General features: G+C 41.1%; 2 protein-coding genes across 2 annotated transcripts; one reads left to right on the plus strand and one right to left on the minus strand.

Annotated features, from left to right (window-relative positions):
• The first annotated feature begins 13,158 nt into the window (after nt 1-13,158).
• LOC125226219 (probable tRNA N6-adenosine threonylcarbamoyltransferase, mitochondrial) lies at nt 13,159-14,833 on the plus strand. The gene has a single exon (XM_048130136.1). It carries the CDS (start codon nt 13,243-13,245, stop codon nt 14,485-14,487), a length of 1,245 nt encoding a protein of 414 aa, XP_047986093.1. The 5' UTR covers nt 13,159-13,242; the 3' UTR covers nt 14,488-14,833.
• Nucleotides 14,834-15,939, minus strand: LOC125226220 (protein stunted-like). The gene is made up of 4 exons (XM_048130137.1): nt 15,782-15,939; nt 15,578-15,708; nt 15,414-15,441; nt 14,834-14,942 (listed from the first exon to the last, which is right to left on the minus strand). The coding sequence occupies exons 1-3, from the start codon at nt 15,808-15,810 to the stop codon at nt 15,428-15,430; spliced, it is 174 nt and encodes a 57-aa protein (XP_047986094.1). The 5' UTR covers nt 15,811-15,939; the 3' UTR covers nt 14,834-14,942; nt 15,414-15,427.
• Nucleotides 15,940-16,120: the final 181 nt, after the last annotated feature.

Consider the following 16,120-nt stretch of genomic DNA (forward strand, 5'->3'; position numbering starts at 1 on the left):
TAGTGTTTATGGATGTATGGAGAACAGTTCTAAAAATCCGGATATAACATTCTTCACAATTCCTAGACTTGCAGAAAAGTAAGTGGTTTTTATACTTATATTTTTGCAGCGTTAGGTAAAAGTGAAATATAGTGATGCATTAAAATCAATAAGGATTTACCTGTAACGACATTAATTACTTTGTAACCAAATACTTGTTTTTTATTTAGGTAGATGATGCGATCTATCTTATCTCGAAAGTTTGGTACCTACTTAAATATTGTGGAACCATCTATTCAGACATTTTATGTAAATACTTTTTCGTCAGTATTTAAGAAAAAAACACGTACCTACTTGAATGGTACGTAGTAGAAAGTGCGTTTTTGTTTTAAATAATATCTAAGTATAACATATAAATTACCACATACGTGATGTGAAAAGCCGTCCCCGTGAATATCTCATTTTGCTCGGGATCGTTACACAATCTAGTATTGCGCTTATGAGACTAATATATGAATAATATTTTTTTGTGTATTCAATATTGACTGGTGTGGTATTGTTACACTAATACTTACAGTTACCTAATAGTACCTATTAGATAACAACAACTTACTTTGTACGAAGTTGATTGATTAACTTTATAGTAATTTTGTTCAACCCTGCGTGACCTTGCGCAGTAGAGACCGCCCGCATCTACCTGCCGGAGATTAACTACTGAATATTCCTTATACTGTGGTATGTATGTCTCCTGCCTGACTACCCCAACAACATCCCGCAGTGAAACTTTCTGCTTTCGGCCATTCCATCTAGGATCGTTCGTTGACCAAGCTAAATAAAGGTTGTTTGCCAGTGTTTACTTTGTATATTAAGTTTCTTTTCTTGTATTAGTAGGCAATAAAAGAATATCTGTATTATATTTGTAGTATTTTTAATTTACATTTTTATCGTTGGGTATTCCCTGTTGTCACTGCCGGAGGGAGCATATGGAATATGCATGACTGCCATATATCTGTCTATACTGCCGACTGCAGTCGTCACGGCTTTTCATCTTCGTGCAAGAGCGTCACGGCTTTTCATCTTCAGGGGATCAAAGTAGTAATGGGCTAAGTGCGTTTTCACATTATCCGATCCGGCAAAAATCCAAGATGGCGGCTTAAATGTATGGGATATCGGTGCTACATCCGATATCAGATCGGATAATGTGAAAACGCACTAACAGTACTAATGAAATACTTAACCTCAAGGTTAAAGGTCAAAATAAGGCATTTTGTATAAACCGTCGGTGGTAAACAGGTATACGGCCCGCCTGATGGAAAGCGATCACCGTAACCGCCAGATCACCTGCAACTGTGTCCGTCAGGATGGCGTGAGAGATGTCTGAATAGTCACAAAATTTGCTCCAAATAACTGACCTAAACTGTACCTATTTGCTAAAGCGAAGAAAACTGTAAGTACATCAAGAAATTAAGCATTAAATAGATAGTGACATGGACATGCCGTTCTGACGTCAGCTTGGCACGCATAGCCGTGTATCGTCCCAAAGTGTGGGAACTATGTTCTGAAACATATATCAATAAACTGTACCCCACTAAATTGCCAACAATAACATTTTCCCCTCACTAGCTCGGAAACACGTGTTTTGTCGTTTAATACCAGTGAGTAAAAACGCATTTTATTGACTAGTGAATAAAGTAATTTGACTTTGAATAAAGTCAAATTAACTATCTTTAAAATTGATAAAAGTAGTTGAATCTAGTAATAAAGATGATTTACCACCTGTGAATATACTGGAAGCAGTGATAAACGCAGTTTTTGCGTTGTAGTTTCCTCGCTATAGTGCGGGGAAAGTTTAGTGTTACACTCGGGTGCAAATGTATTTTACTTCTCGTGTGTTAAAAAACTCGCAAGATCAGCAAGTCTTTCACTTGCTCGTTTTTCAATTCCACACTCGGCGTTAAAATACAACTGCCCCTTGTATAACAAATAACTATTACTTCTCGTGTGTTAAAAAAAACTCGCAAGTGCAGGATTCTATTCTCGAACTACTCGCTTCGCTCGTGGTTCAACTATACAATCCTTTCACTTGCTCGTTTTTCAATACCACACTCGGCGTTTAAGTACAACTTTGCCCCCTTGTATAACAAATAACTATTAAATCACACCGGATATCGGTCAAATGAACAACAATATTTTTTTCTGCTCTCATTTATTTAATCCTTGAATGACATGCATGTTTGCCATCAATTTGCAACAGGCGCTTGTAGCAAACCTAGCAAAAACCGCGACGAGTGGAGCTGGAGGTACAGCCTCTTCAGAGGCCGTGAAACCCATGATAGGTCCTGGTTTCAAACCTTGGCCCGAAAACAGGCAATAAGGCACAATGATGAACGCTTTCGTGTGGACTTTCATTTTATGGCCCCTGTACACACATGGCCAACGGTTCCACCAGCCCTTTGTGAAACCCCTTGGCCAAGATAAGAGCCGCTGTTTACACATTGGCGAACCAATCACTTGGCATTGGCTCTTCATGAAAGATGGACGTGGAATGAAAAAATCTAGGAAATTCTTGGTCATAGACGTTGTCAGAAAAAAAATATTAAAAAATAATAACCCCGTAGTAAAATTAAATTATTTGCAATATTAACAATTTTTTGAATATTCTGATAAGAACATTTATCTTTTTTAGGAAATACATTAAACATTTGCAAGGTTATTTTATTTCCTAAAATCTACACTATTATTGGCATAGATAAACTTATTATTTTCGTAAATATATCACTACTGTCCTCTCTGACGGCTGACGACCAACTGAATGAAGCGCCAACGTGTAAACGCAGTTGGCCATTGGCGCCAAGATCCTTTGATGTGTGGACAAAAAACCGACACGAATCGGTTGGCCGGCAAGCGCAAGCGCCAACTGCCAACTTACGGCCAAGTAGCCCTCTACACACATGGCCAAGGGGGTTGGTGGAACTGTTGGCCATGTGTGTACAGCGGCCATTGTTTTAATTGTGACATACCTATGTGGTAGATTACGCTGATCACGAATTGGACTATATACAAGCGGTACCTACTGTCGCTCCATCAGAGATGCTGCTTAAATTAAAATTAGGTGCACAAACTAGCTCCGTTGGATGTGGCGGCGTGCTTAATGAAAAACGAAGAATACTATCCTTTGTTTAAGGCTACGTCCAAATCCACCAATATTATTAAAATGGTAAGTAGCTACCATGTAAGTAAGTTCATGAAAAGCATACAAGCACAGTACGCGTTCACCTCATATAATTTCATTAATATCTGGGCAACCGAGCTTCGCTCGGTTCTGTTTCGTATCCTTGACATGTGTCGCCATCTAGTTCAAAAATGAATAGTACCTACATCGAGCGAAAGAATTCTCAGCCTTAACAACACAACTACTCCACACGAGATGGCGCGCATTTCGCCACAAAAACTCAAATAGTGTATTTTCTATTCGTTTTAGCCTTGACCTGTGTCGCCATCTAGTGTTTGCAATAAATAGTACTTACATCGACCGAAAGAATTCTGTCTTAACAGTACAACTACTGCACACGAGATGGCGCGCGAAGAAAAACGCATGAAAACTCGAAAATTCGCGTTTTCCGGGACCTAAGGATAAGTTAGACCGATTTTTCACCCCAAAAACCCCCACATAACAAATTTCTGCGAAATCGTTAGAGCGGTTTCCGAGATCGTCAGTGTAAATAAATATATATATAAATAAATAAATAAATAAATAAATAAATATACAAGAATTGCTCGTTTAAAAGTATAAGATAAGATGTATAAGTATTATACCACTCTTCGATTCACCTACACGAGCTTACGACCATACGACTGTGCTAGGAAAGTAGGAACTCGCCTCTTTCATATATTTGATCGCCAGTTTACGAAGAGTGCTATAATATAATGCTGTTCGCTAGTTTGCAAGCGGCACAGCAACATCTAGCGAAAAATCTGGACATCTAAAAATACTTACACATTTTACGACGCCAAGACATTACCCAGTTTAGTTTACAATGGTAATAGTGACATCTAGTGATAACTTGCACTGAGGCATATTAGGCTAGTTTCTAACTAGTCAAATCAGCTTCTTTTTGAACTGTGAAAACGATTGGCTAATATAATATGGAATTACTATGAAATACTGAGGAGTGACGTCACGGTCAATTCATTTACTTTATATCTTTCTCTTTGACTATTAAATAGAAATTATGTTTAAACAGAACTACTGACCATATTTTTCTTTTAATTATGTGGTGCTTTATTTGCTTTATTTCGATATGCTTAGGGAAATTAACAATAGAGGGCATAAAAATCAATTATATGCCGTAGTACGCTAGATGTCACTGTTACCTCCGCAAACTGGGTAATGACTGGTTGTCGTAAAATGTATAAGTATTTTTTGATGTTCAAAATTTTCGCTAGATGTCGCTGTACCACCCGCAAACTAGCGAACGGCATTCTATGTAGGCTTGTGCCGTTTCGTTCGTTGATCGGAGCGCTCCGATCTCGTTCAGTCGCTCTCACGAACTAGTTCGCTCTTTTAGTTCAGCTAGACCAGCGACCAGCGACCATTGCGGTCGGAAAGATCAGAACGAATGGGACCGAATAGTGTCAAATGATACGAATAGTCCACAGATAGTAACATTCCGGGCCGAAAGGTTGTAAGTAACCGAAGTTTAATATGAAAACTTGACTTTTTTTTTGTTGCTCTGCTAAGTAGCTCTCGCTCTCGGTCGGCGCAGTCACACATTCGTTCTCGATCCAAACCGCTCGCGTTCGCCGATCCTGTACTGAACTAAATGAGCAAAGACCGATTCTCAGAGCATGGAAAGATTCAGTTCATTTCGGTCATTGATGGGATTTTATTTCTAACAGTTCATAGTTCGTGAACGACACAAGCCTAATTCTATGGCTAATTACATGTATTAAATTGGAAATTTTATAAATGCTTTCTTTTTTTGGCAAATAAGTTAGCGTTCAAATATTTATTAATGTGCCTGGTTGATGAATGACCTATTTAGAAATCCCGCCATAAATATGTGGCGTTCCATGTTAAAAGGGTCCACATGCTTTATGTTCTAAAAAAAGGAACCTTTAGGCATGGAAAGTCACATGAAAAGTTGTCGTAACTTAATAATAGATGGCGCTGCATTCGAAAATCTTGACTGATAACTCTATACCATACTATTCAATATACTCTAACTCTATGCTTTATTTCGTGCACTGCATAAAAGCGAACTACCTTAAATATAGGAAACTAGCCTAATGAATGCTGATCGTGATGGGCACCCTGCCGAGGGGCCGGGCCTGGAGGGTGGTTTTTAGGTTTCTTTTTTAGATAAGTATAGTTTAAGATTTTTTCTGCTTAATAGTAGGTACTATATTTAGTTAATTGTACATATTTTATTCTTTAATGTTTTTTGGAAGTATACAATTTATAATGTTTAAACGAGTTACATTAAATTAAATTATAAAATTATAAATAACAGCACAATAAAATAGTATAAATAATTACAGGCATATCATTTCCGGTTGTTCTCATCTTGCTAACGGTGAGTACTTGCACAGGCATAATCTCGTAGCCCGGATCATTCACCAGCAGCTTGCTCTTCAATACGGCCTTGTGGACCGCGAAGTACCGTACTACAAGTACTTACCTGCGCCAGTTCTTGAAAATGGCCGTGCCACGCTCTATTGGGATCGATCTATTATCACTGACAGGACTATTGTAGCCAATAAGCCTGACATTGTGATAATAGATCGACCGCAACGCCGGGCCGTGCTCGTTGACATCACCATCCCCCATGATGAGAATCTCGTGAAAGCCGAGAAGGACAAGTCCAGTAAGTACCTAGACTTGGCTCACGAGATAACCACCATGTGGGATGTTGATTCAACGATCATTGTCCCGATAGTCGTTTCAGCGAACGGTCTCATAGCGAAGAGTCTCGACCAACATCTTAAGAGACTCTCGCTCGGTGGTTGGATCAAGGGCCAGATGCAGAAGGCGGTAATTTTGGACACAGCGCGGATAGTCCGACGGTTCCTCTCTCTGCAGCCCTAACCACCGGCAGCTTGGGCCCTGCCCCGCTGCTGGCGGCACCCTAGGTTAGGTTTTTTATAATGTGTTTATATATTTTGTATTGTTTTGTATGTGGTCTTGTATTTTACTTTTATAATCATATTATAAATAACCTAACTTAAGAAGAAAGATAAATAAAGGATTACAATAATAAGTCCCCAGGGCAGCTTGTGGCGAGCTGAATGGGAAATGGCGTCCTTTGGGTCCCATGGCTCCGAGAGTCAGTCAGGCCCCTCCCTCCGGCTCGCCTTCACTGGCAGGCCGCAGTGAACACTGAGCAGGGGGCCGATTTTTGAGTCTCATTGTCACTAAAATACCGCTTGAAAACGGTGAAATGCCTATTATTTTCAGTGACAATTTTCTGAATTCGAACGCGTGAGACTCAAAAATCAGCCCCAGAGGCCGCAGGACTCTCACCTCTGGCTTGCCTTAACCGGCCGTCCAGTCCAGAGTGGGGTGCCAGAACTATAAAGCTAGGAACATACTACGCGGACGTCCGTCGTAAATCGACCGCGACCGCGACCGATTAGTGTGCACGGAACAAAACATCCAGCGAGCCAGATTTCGATCGGACGTCCATGCGCTCAAGGCCACGTCCACGTCCGTCGACCGATAGTTTGCACGGTTATGTGTATTTCCATTGTCCAGATTCCCGTCCGCGGTCGATTTACGACGGACGTCCGCGTAGTATGTTCCTTGCTTAAAGCTAGGAACACACTACGCGGACGTCCGTCGTAAATCGACCGCGGACGGGAATCTGGACAATGGAAATACACATAAAGCTAGGAACATACTACGCGGACGTCCGTCGTAAAACGACCGCGACCGCGACCGATCAGTGTGCACGGAACAAAACATCCAGCGAGCCAGATTTCGATCGGACGTCCATGCGCTCAAGGCCACGTCCACGTCCGTCGACCGATAGTTTGCACGGTTAAGCTAGGAACATACTACGCGGACGTCCGTCGTAAATCGACCGCGACCGCGACCGATCAGTGTGCACGGAACAAAACATCCAGCGAGCCAGATTTCGATCGGACGTCCATGCGCTCAAGGCCACGTCCACGTCCGTCGACCGATAGTTTGCACGGTTATGTGTAATTTCATTGTCCAGATTCCCGTCCGCGGTCGATTTACGACGGACGTCCGCGTAGTATGTTCCTAGCTTTATGTGTATTTCCATTGTCCAGATTCCCGTCCGCGGTCGATTTACGACGGACGTCCGCGTAGTGTGTTCCTAGCTTAAGACGTGAGTTGGCACAGTGGCTGTTTCGTACAGACTGGGTAGAAAGCGGTGCACGCCTCTCCACACCCTGAGCCGCTCACGCCATAGTACAAGTAGAGAAGGCTTACTCCTTTGATAAATTGATATTCACAAAATGCCGCCATTCTAAATTCTTACCTACATTAACAAACGGACCGCACGCGAGCAGCCGACATTGAATTCTATTGCACCGCGCGAAGGTCGTCACAACTGAATGGGCCGCGAACTCGCGGCCTCCAGCATGTACCTGTAGCGCGGCAATAAAATCGCGGAGTGAGCCGCCCCTGGTTATAATCTTATGATTCAAGTTTTGAAATTACGTACGTTTCTTTATTATTATAAATAAATTTATCCATACCTAAGTACCTAAATTTAGTTTTTCACGAGTACAAGTACAAGGTACGAAAGTCTGGAATGCTATAAAATTTTATATTTTTCATTTCATTGTATGCTGGTTACCCCGTGTTGTTCTAGGATACAACAATTCATTTTAAATTAACGTCCTTCTATTTCGTATTTTAGCAAATATTATAAACAAATATTTCCAGCCGGCGTATTATGATTCCAATTTTATCACTTATCCACGTGGATAAAGCATCCGTCACGCTTTGGCAAGTATGTCAGTGTGAGAGTGACAGTTGTCTTATCCACGTGGACAAGTGATAAAACTGGAAGCATGATACGCCGGCTGGACAAAGTTTATTCAAGTTTAAGGCTTAAAGCATGTACCCATTATACCCATACGCCATGGGTAAAAATAACGAACCTAAAAGCTAAATTTCTGTATTAATAACGAATTTAACAATTTATTTCATATAATTTACCATAGAATCCGTTCGCTAGTTTGCAGGTGGTATAGCGACATCTAACGAAATATCTGGACATTAAATAATACTTATATATTTTTTGATGCCAAGTCATTAGCCAGTTTAAAGAGGTAATAGTGAACATCTAGTGACAATGAAGAGACGACAAAATTAACAATTTATTTCATATAATTTACCATAAAATAACGTTCGCTAGTTTGCAGGTGGGCGATAATCTATACCCGAGATATAAGAGAGGGTGAAGGAACACATAGCGGCAGTTAAAAATCGCCATATACACAAATCTGCAATCGCCGAGCACTTGCTTACTGCGGAAATGAATCACTGGATTGAGCTACACAAACCCAAAGTTCTTTCCACCGAGCGACACTATTATCCCCGGATTGTGAGGGAGGCGATTCAGGCGATCGAAATTAAAAAATATCCTAAAAATCTCCCCTAATCTCCCCTAGGGAAGACGGGTATTAAAGCGCGCGGGTAAACGCACAAGTCTGATCCTGTATCAACTAGGAAGAGAGTTTTAGAGTTTTGGTCCAGCACAAAAAGGCGGTCCGGTTTTACTTGGCAGACGTAGGCCGCTAATTTCGGCTGCCGGCAGGGGCGGCTCACTCCTCAATTCTATCGCCGCGCTACAAGTACATGTCAGCGGCCGCGAGTTCGCGGCCCATTCATTGGCAACGACCTTCGTGCAGCGCAATAAAATTCAATGTTGGCTGCTCGCGTGCGGTCCGTTTGTTAATGTAGGTAAGAATTTAGAATGGCGGCATTTTGTGAACATCAAAGGAGTGAGCCTTCTGTACTTGTACTATTATATATTCTGTGCTGCCGGTAAAGTTTTCCGCCCCTGGATAACTGCATGGTCTAGTACAGCGGGTAGATCTGTCGCCAAATCTAGTATGGTACCAGCATATGGACGGATCTCTTAGTCTTGATGTGGAACGCTCTCGACGACGGCCGGTTGAAAATGGCGCGCGATGAATACCACGAAAAACTGATCTTGATGAGTGGCCGCCAGTTTGCGCCTTTAAAGCAGCAACCTCCCTGGTAAGATCAATGACATGTTTTGCAATCTCGGATATCCCTGCAGCATGAGTAGGTACTGTTATTGTCTAAAGTTTGGACATTCAGAACCTGTGGGATAATCTCGTATACCTTGGCCGCCGATTCTGCTTACTACGCGGACGTCCGTCGTCGATCGACCGCGACCGCGACCGATCAGTGTGCACGGAACAAAATATCCAGCGAGCTAGATTTCGATCGGACGTCCATGCGCTCAAGGCCACGTCCACGTCCGTCGACCGATAGTTTGCACGGTCAAGCTAGGAACATACTACGCGGACGTCCGTCGTAAAACGACCGCGACCGCGACCTATCAGTGTGCACGGAACAAAACATCCAGAGAGCCAGATTTCGATCGGACGTCCGTGCGCTCAAGGCTACGTCCGCGTCCGTCGACCGATAGTTTGCACGGTTATGTGTATTTCCATTGTCCAGATTCCCGTCCGCGGTCCATTTACGACGGACGTCCGCGTAGTGTGTTCCTAGCTTTAAGCTAGGAACATACTACGCGGACGTCCGTCGCAAATCGACCGCGACCGCGACCGAACAGTGTGCACGGAACAAAACATCCAGCGAGCCAGATTTCGATCGGACGTCCACGCGCTCAAGGCCACGTCCACGTCCGTCGACCGATAGTTTGCACGGTTATATGTATTTCCATTGTCCAGATTTCCGTCCGCGGTCGATTTACGACGGACGTCCGCGTAGTGGGTTCCTAGCTTTAAGCTAGGAACATACTACGCGGACGTCCGTCGCAAATCGACCGCGACCGCGACCGAACAGTGTGCACGGAACAAAACATCCAGCGAGCCAGATTTCGATCGGACGTCCACGCGCTCAAGGCCACGTCCACGTCCGTCGACCGATAGTTTGCACGGTTATATGTATTTCCATTGTCCAGATTCCCGTCCGCGGTCGATCCACGACGGACGTCCGCGCAATGTGTTCCTAGCTTTATATGTCTATTTCCATCATTAGTCTCTTTTCTCTGATTTCCATTGTCCAGATTCCCGTCCGCGGTCGATTTACGACGGACGTCCGCGTAGTGTGTTCCTAGCTTCAAGCTAGGAACATACTACGCGGACGTCCGTCGTAAAACGACCGCGACCGCGACCTATCAGTGTGCACGGAACAAAACATCCAGAGAGCCAGATTTCGATCGGACGTCCGTGCGCTCAAGGCCACGTCCGCGTCCGTCGACCGATAGTTTGCACGGTTATGTGTATTTCCATTGTCCAGATTCCCGTCCGCGGTCGATTTACGACGGACGTCCGCGTAGTGTGTTCCTAGCTTCATTGTCCAGATTCCCGTCCGCGGTCGATTTACGACGGATGTCCGCGTAGTATGTTCCTAGCATAAAGCTAGGAACATACTACGCGGACGTCCGTCGTAAAACGACCGCGACCGCGACCTATCAGTGTGCACGGAACAAAACATCCAGAGAGCCAGATTTCGATCGGACGTCCGTGCGCTCAAGGCCACGTCCGCGTCCGTCGACCGATAGTTTGCACGGTTATGTGTATTTCCATTGTCCAGATTCCCGTCCGCGGTCGATTCACGACGGACGTCCGCGTAGTGTGTTCTTAGCTTTCATAACGAAATATCTTTTGCTCATTTTTTGCGCATGGCAACATAATTGAATCGTAAACTTTAAAATCGTCACCTCATCCCTAGAATATCACTCTATGTGAAAAATATTTTATAGTCTGTGGTTGCTAGCGAAAAGTGGACGCCTATTCCTGGGTCATTCTTTTTACAGACAAACGATTCCAAAAAGTGACGCCGACCTGCCCGGCCCGAGTGAGTGAGACAGGCTGGCCGAAGAACCGGACTACCGGACCAGGGAGACTAGAGATAAGGAGGAAAGTCTGTCGAAGTAGAACAGTCGCAAAAATGACCAGCTGAGGCCTTGTAATTGCAGTTACAAATCTCTCCGCTTGGAGCGCATGTCTCGCTCAATGATCAGCGATGTGAGATGACATTAGACGTTCTTTTCTCTAGGCTGATTTCGTCAGACTGAGCAAGTCAAACGTAGTCCCGTGGTAGTGCGCTGGCTTCGTACGCAGATGTTCACGGGTTCGATTCTGACAGCGATCTTTTTGCTTTTTGTTTTTTTTTTATACATTAATTTTCTTTTTGTGTATTTTATTTATTGTTTTATTCATACAAATGTTAACTTAAGCCCTTTTACATTGTTTGCCCCATCTTAGGATTCTTCGGTAATGTTGTAAGTCTTGCGAATGAAATTTCGAAAAGTTGTGACAAAACAAAATATTTTTGGACATTATAAAAATAAAATAATTCAAGAAAAATATTAGTAGAAAAAAATAAAAAAAGGTCTCATCAGGTTTTGAACCCGGGACCTCTTGCTCCGTAGGCGGGGTCACTACCGAGAAGGCAAAGGTGGTTCTGCAATAGCAGGTAGATAAGGTTTGACAATCTCTTAGCCTTCTCGGTAGTGACCCCGCCTACGGAGCAAGAGGTCCCGGCCTCCCGGGTTCAAATCCTGATGAGATCTTTTTTATTTTTTTCTACTAATATTTTTCTCGAATTCTTTTATTTTTTTAATGTCCAAAAATATTTTGTTTTGTTACAACTTTTCGAAATTTCATTCGCAAGACTTACAACATTACCTAAGAATCCTAAGATGGGGCAAACAATGTAAAAAGGCTTAAATTAATATTTGTCTGAATAAAACAATAAATAAACACAAATAAAATACACAAAAAGAAAATTAATGCAAAAAACAAACAGCAAAAAGATCTGTCAGAATCGAACCCGTGAACATCTGCGTACGAAGCCAGCGCACTACCACGGGACTACGTCTTGACTTGCTCAGTCTGATGAGTCTGACTAAATCAGCCTAGAGAAAAGAACGTCTAATGTCATGTCACATCGCTGATCATTGAGCGAGACATGCACTCCAAGCGGAGAGATTTGTAACTGCAATTACAAGGCCTCAGCCGGTCATTTTTGCGATTGTTGTACTTCGACAGATGTTCCTCCTTTATACTTCTATTCTCCCTGAGACAGGTGCATGCAAGCGAGCATAGACTAAATAGACCATGAAGACAAAGTTTTTTTTTTAAGGCTGTCCTGTTTTAGGGCTGTCCCGTACGATTTATTTCGATTAATCGATCAATCGTAATGAAAAACTTTGGGAATCCTTTGCAGCGTCCCTTCCAAAATGTCAAAGTGCCACAAACAAAAAACATATTCACATAATAAAAAAAATATCTTATTATCGCTCTCACGTATACATAACTATCTCCACTTAAAAAATCACGTAATTCGTCGCTCCGTTTTGCCGTGAAAGACTTTCCCATTTATAATATTAGTATGGATTATACTACGAATTAAAATTAAAGTTATCTTCGCTCGCATTAAAAAGTGGCGAAATCAAACGTAAAGTGGCTTTGAAATAAAAAGCTGTTGAGTGGCAAGGATACCCATCCCTTGAACGCTCGCATTAAAAAATTATAATTTCTCAAAAAGAGGGATGTTGTGCAAAACCATGTCACTCATTATGAAACGGCTATCATTCCATAGCAAAAAAATACATGTCAGACTCAAATATCAGGTCCATCCCTTCAACTATCTCCACTTAAAAAATCACGTCAATTCGTCGCTCCGTTTTGCCGTGAAAGACGGACAAACAAACAGACACACACACTTTCCCATTTATAATATTAGTATGGATTATACTACGAATTAAAATTAAAGTTATCGACTATTCTAGTTTCTAATGCCTAATAGACACAAATTGTATATAACTATCGGTTAAAAATTGAGTAGAGGGTCCTCCCTAACTGTATTTGACAGATGTCAACTGTCAGCCATCTGGAGTGTCAGGTCAGTTTAAAGCACTTACCTAGCCAATGCCAATAGGTTATAGTTTAATTCTTAAAACATTTTTTTCTTAAATTGTGTATTGCATCTAATTCAATAATAATTATTTTTATCGTTCCATTAATAATATTTTGAGGATCATTTTTTAATGTTCAACTATGTTTAGTTTCTCCTGTTTAACTCTGAGAAGACTGCATGTAAAATCGCTGAAGTTACTTCATCGCAAGAAACATCTTACTTTCTCAGAAAATACCCTAATTTTAGGAATAGAAACATCATGCGATGATACCGGTTGTGCCATCGTCAGTGGTGCTGGTAACATATTAGGAGAAACATTATATTCTCAAAACGTAAGGCATCTAAAATATGGAGGAATAAATCCTACAATTGCTCATGAACTACATCGTGATAACATTAGAAAGGCGGTTAACGAAGCACTAGATGCGGCATCTAAGCGTATGGATAACATAGATGCTATAGCAGTTACAGTCAAACCTGGGTTAGTGAACAGCCTCGAGGTGGGAGTCAGATATGCAAAACACTTGTCAAGATTGCATAATAAACCATTAATACCTATACATCACATGGAAGCACATGCACTTGTGGCTAGAATGTACCATAACATACCTTTCCCCTTCTTAGCCTTGTTAATATCAGGCGGCAATAGCCTTCTAGCAGCTTTCAGAGATGTTGATGATGTACTCTTGCTTGGTGACACTCTAGATAATTCACCAGGAGAAATAATGGATAAGGTTGCTCGCCGTATGAAACTCAGGAACATCCCAGACTACTCACAAGTTGCTGGTGGAAGAGCAATTGAGCTAGCAGCAAAGAAGGCTGATAAGCCTGATATGTTTGAGTTTCCATTGCCATTGGTGAAACTTAGAGATTGTAGTTTTAGTTTCAGTGGCTTAAAGGATTTTGTTGAAAGAAAGTTAAAGGAGAATGAATTAGAGCACAGGATAATAGGTGATAGACTTATTCCAGAAATAAACAATTTATGTGCAGGTTTTTTGCATGGTGTAGCAGAGCATATAGCACACAGAACAGAAAGGGCTGCCGCATTTTGTGAAGCTAACAAAATTATAACTTCTAACAAGAGCATTGTAGTTTCTGGTGGAGTTGCTTGTAATGATTACATATTCAATTCTATTAAGGTTATAGGAGATAAAAGAGGGTATCAAGTTTATCGGCCACCACCCCGAGTATGTACGGACAATGGTGTAATGATAGCCTGGAATGGAATAGAGAAGCTGAAATCAAAGAATGAGTGTGTTATATTGAATTCTGATGTTACTGTCGATCCTTATGCAACACTTGGAAAGGATATCATAAATGATGTTAAAGCTGCTGATATACAAGTAAGAGTTACAAGAATAAGAAAAAAAATGTCCTCAACATAACTATATAAATGTTGGACACAGGAATAAAATATTAGTGGAATTGGCTAGTACTTCAAGTACTTTCAGAGTCCACTCAATAGGAATTAATGACTACTCAAAAATATTATACATGTAAAATCGGGTAACTCACGTAAAATCTCACGTAGTCTGCGTCAGGATACCATCAGCATCGCGCATGCTCAATGAAAATGCTCCTCGTTACGGAGCGAAACATGTCGAGCGACCTTTGACAATTTTACGTGAGTTACTCGATTTTACATGTTTAATATTTTTGAGTAGTCATTAATTAATTACATTATGTATGTGTATCATGTTACTGTACCATATATGTTAAGAAATAAATAAATAATGTTTTTATCAGATTTTTAATAAATTAAGACTATCACTTGCTGTAATTACAATTATCAATCATCATGCATGTTTGCCAGTGGTTCTGGCTGCCGCTTGTTGTGCATCTGCAAAAATAAATAATAAAATTAACATTTTGTATAAGCTGACAGTGAAATATTAGTTGAGCACACATAGACACACATTATTATTGGGTTGCAATCAAGATCGGCATAGTTTTAGATGGACTGCTTGGCACTTAATGTTTTAGTTTTTTCTAATATCAAACAATTACTAGCAAAGATAGCTAGTAGCACACTTTTTTTTCTAATTTGTTAGTATTTCAAAACAAACATTTTTATCATTGGGACACAAACAACATGTTTCACATTCTACTATGACATTTCTAATCAAACAAATCACAAAACTTATTTGTTAATGTCTAAAAAGTTAGTAAAGGTTTCATATATTACTATGGCATATTAAATTATCTTCATTTGAATTCATAGTCTTATGATAAAATTCGAATAAGACCAGAAGACGTTTATTAATATAGAAAAAAGCATCTAATCACATTTCTGTTGCATCTCCTAACTTACACTGTATACTTAATTTATTCTTTCTCATCTGAAAACATAAACCATATATATATTTCAAATACACAAAAAGAAGGTGGAAATCAAGTTTCAAAGTAGTCGAGTGACAACTCTGAGATCAGATGTGAATGGGGATCATCCTATTTGAGGGTAGAATAGATACTCACGGGCAGGTTTGCCATTAGCCCACGGCGTGATACGAATGCGGGACTCATCTCGCCTCATTGCCTCAGCTCGGAGCTCTGGTTTCAGTGCCCGACGGAGCACCTTAGCGGCGATGTTGGAGTAGTTAATGTAGCTAAAATTAAATAAAGCTATCATTGCACTGTTCACCAAAGAAACTATTATCCCAGTGAAAGATCATAACTCACTTAAGACCGACTGCTCTCCAGGCACTCATTATTGCAAGATTTTGATATCTAGTTTCAGCAATAAGAGATGAAGATTCCCTGAAAACTGGTCTTTTCTACAGCAAGTGATGTAACAGTTACCATAGACTATCTAGACAGATGACGAATAGGTTAGGATACAGATAAGATAAAGATGTGAACGTAGTAAATAATCACAATTTGCAGCAGTTATAATCAAGTCTTGAATAGCCTGAATCGAGTTAAGTGTTGCCAGACTATGATCAAACCACTAAATTGGGGTTTATTGTGTTGAGAAGTCATTATTTGTATATTCATTATTTCAGTTTGTGTAAGCACCAC

Source organism: Leguminivora glycinivorella, chromosome 5 (genome assembly GCF_023078275.1).
Source record: "Leguminivora glycinivorella isolate SPB_JAAS2020 chromosome 5, LegGlyc_1.1, whole genome shotgun sequence".
Taxonomy (NCBI): Eukaryota; Metazoa; Arthropoda; class Insecta; order Lepidoptera; family Tortricidae; genus Leguminivora; species Leguminivora glycinivorella.

Coding starts and splice junctions, on each gene's coding strand:
- LOC125226219 (XM_048130136.1), top strand. CDS start 13,243: ATGTTTAGTTTCTCCTGTTTAACTCTGAGAAGACTGCATGTAAAATCG.
- LOC125226220 (XM_048130137.1), bottom strand. CDS start 15,810: ATGAGTGCCTGGAGAGCAGTCGGTCTTAA. Junction 15,709..15,781: donor TGGAGAGCAGTCGGTCTTAA/GTGAGTTATGAT, acceptor ATTTAATTTTAG/CTACATTAACTACTCCAACA.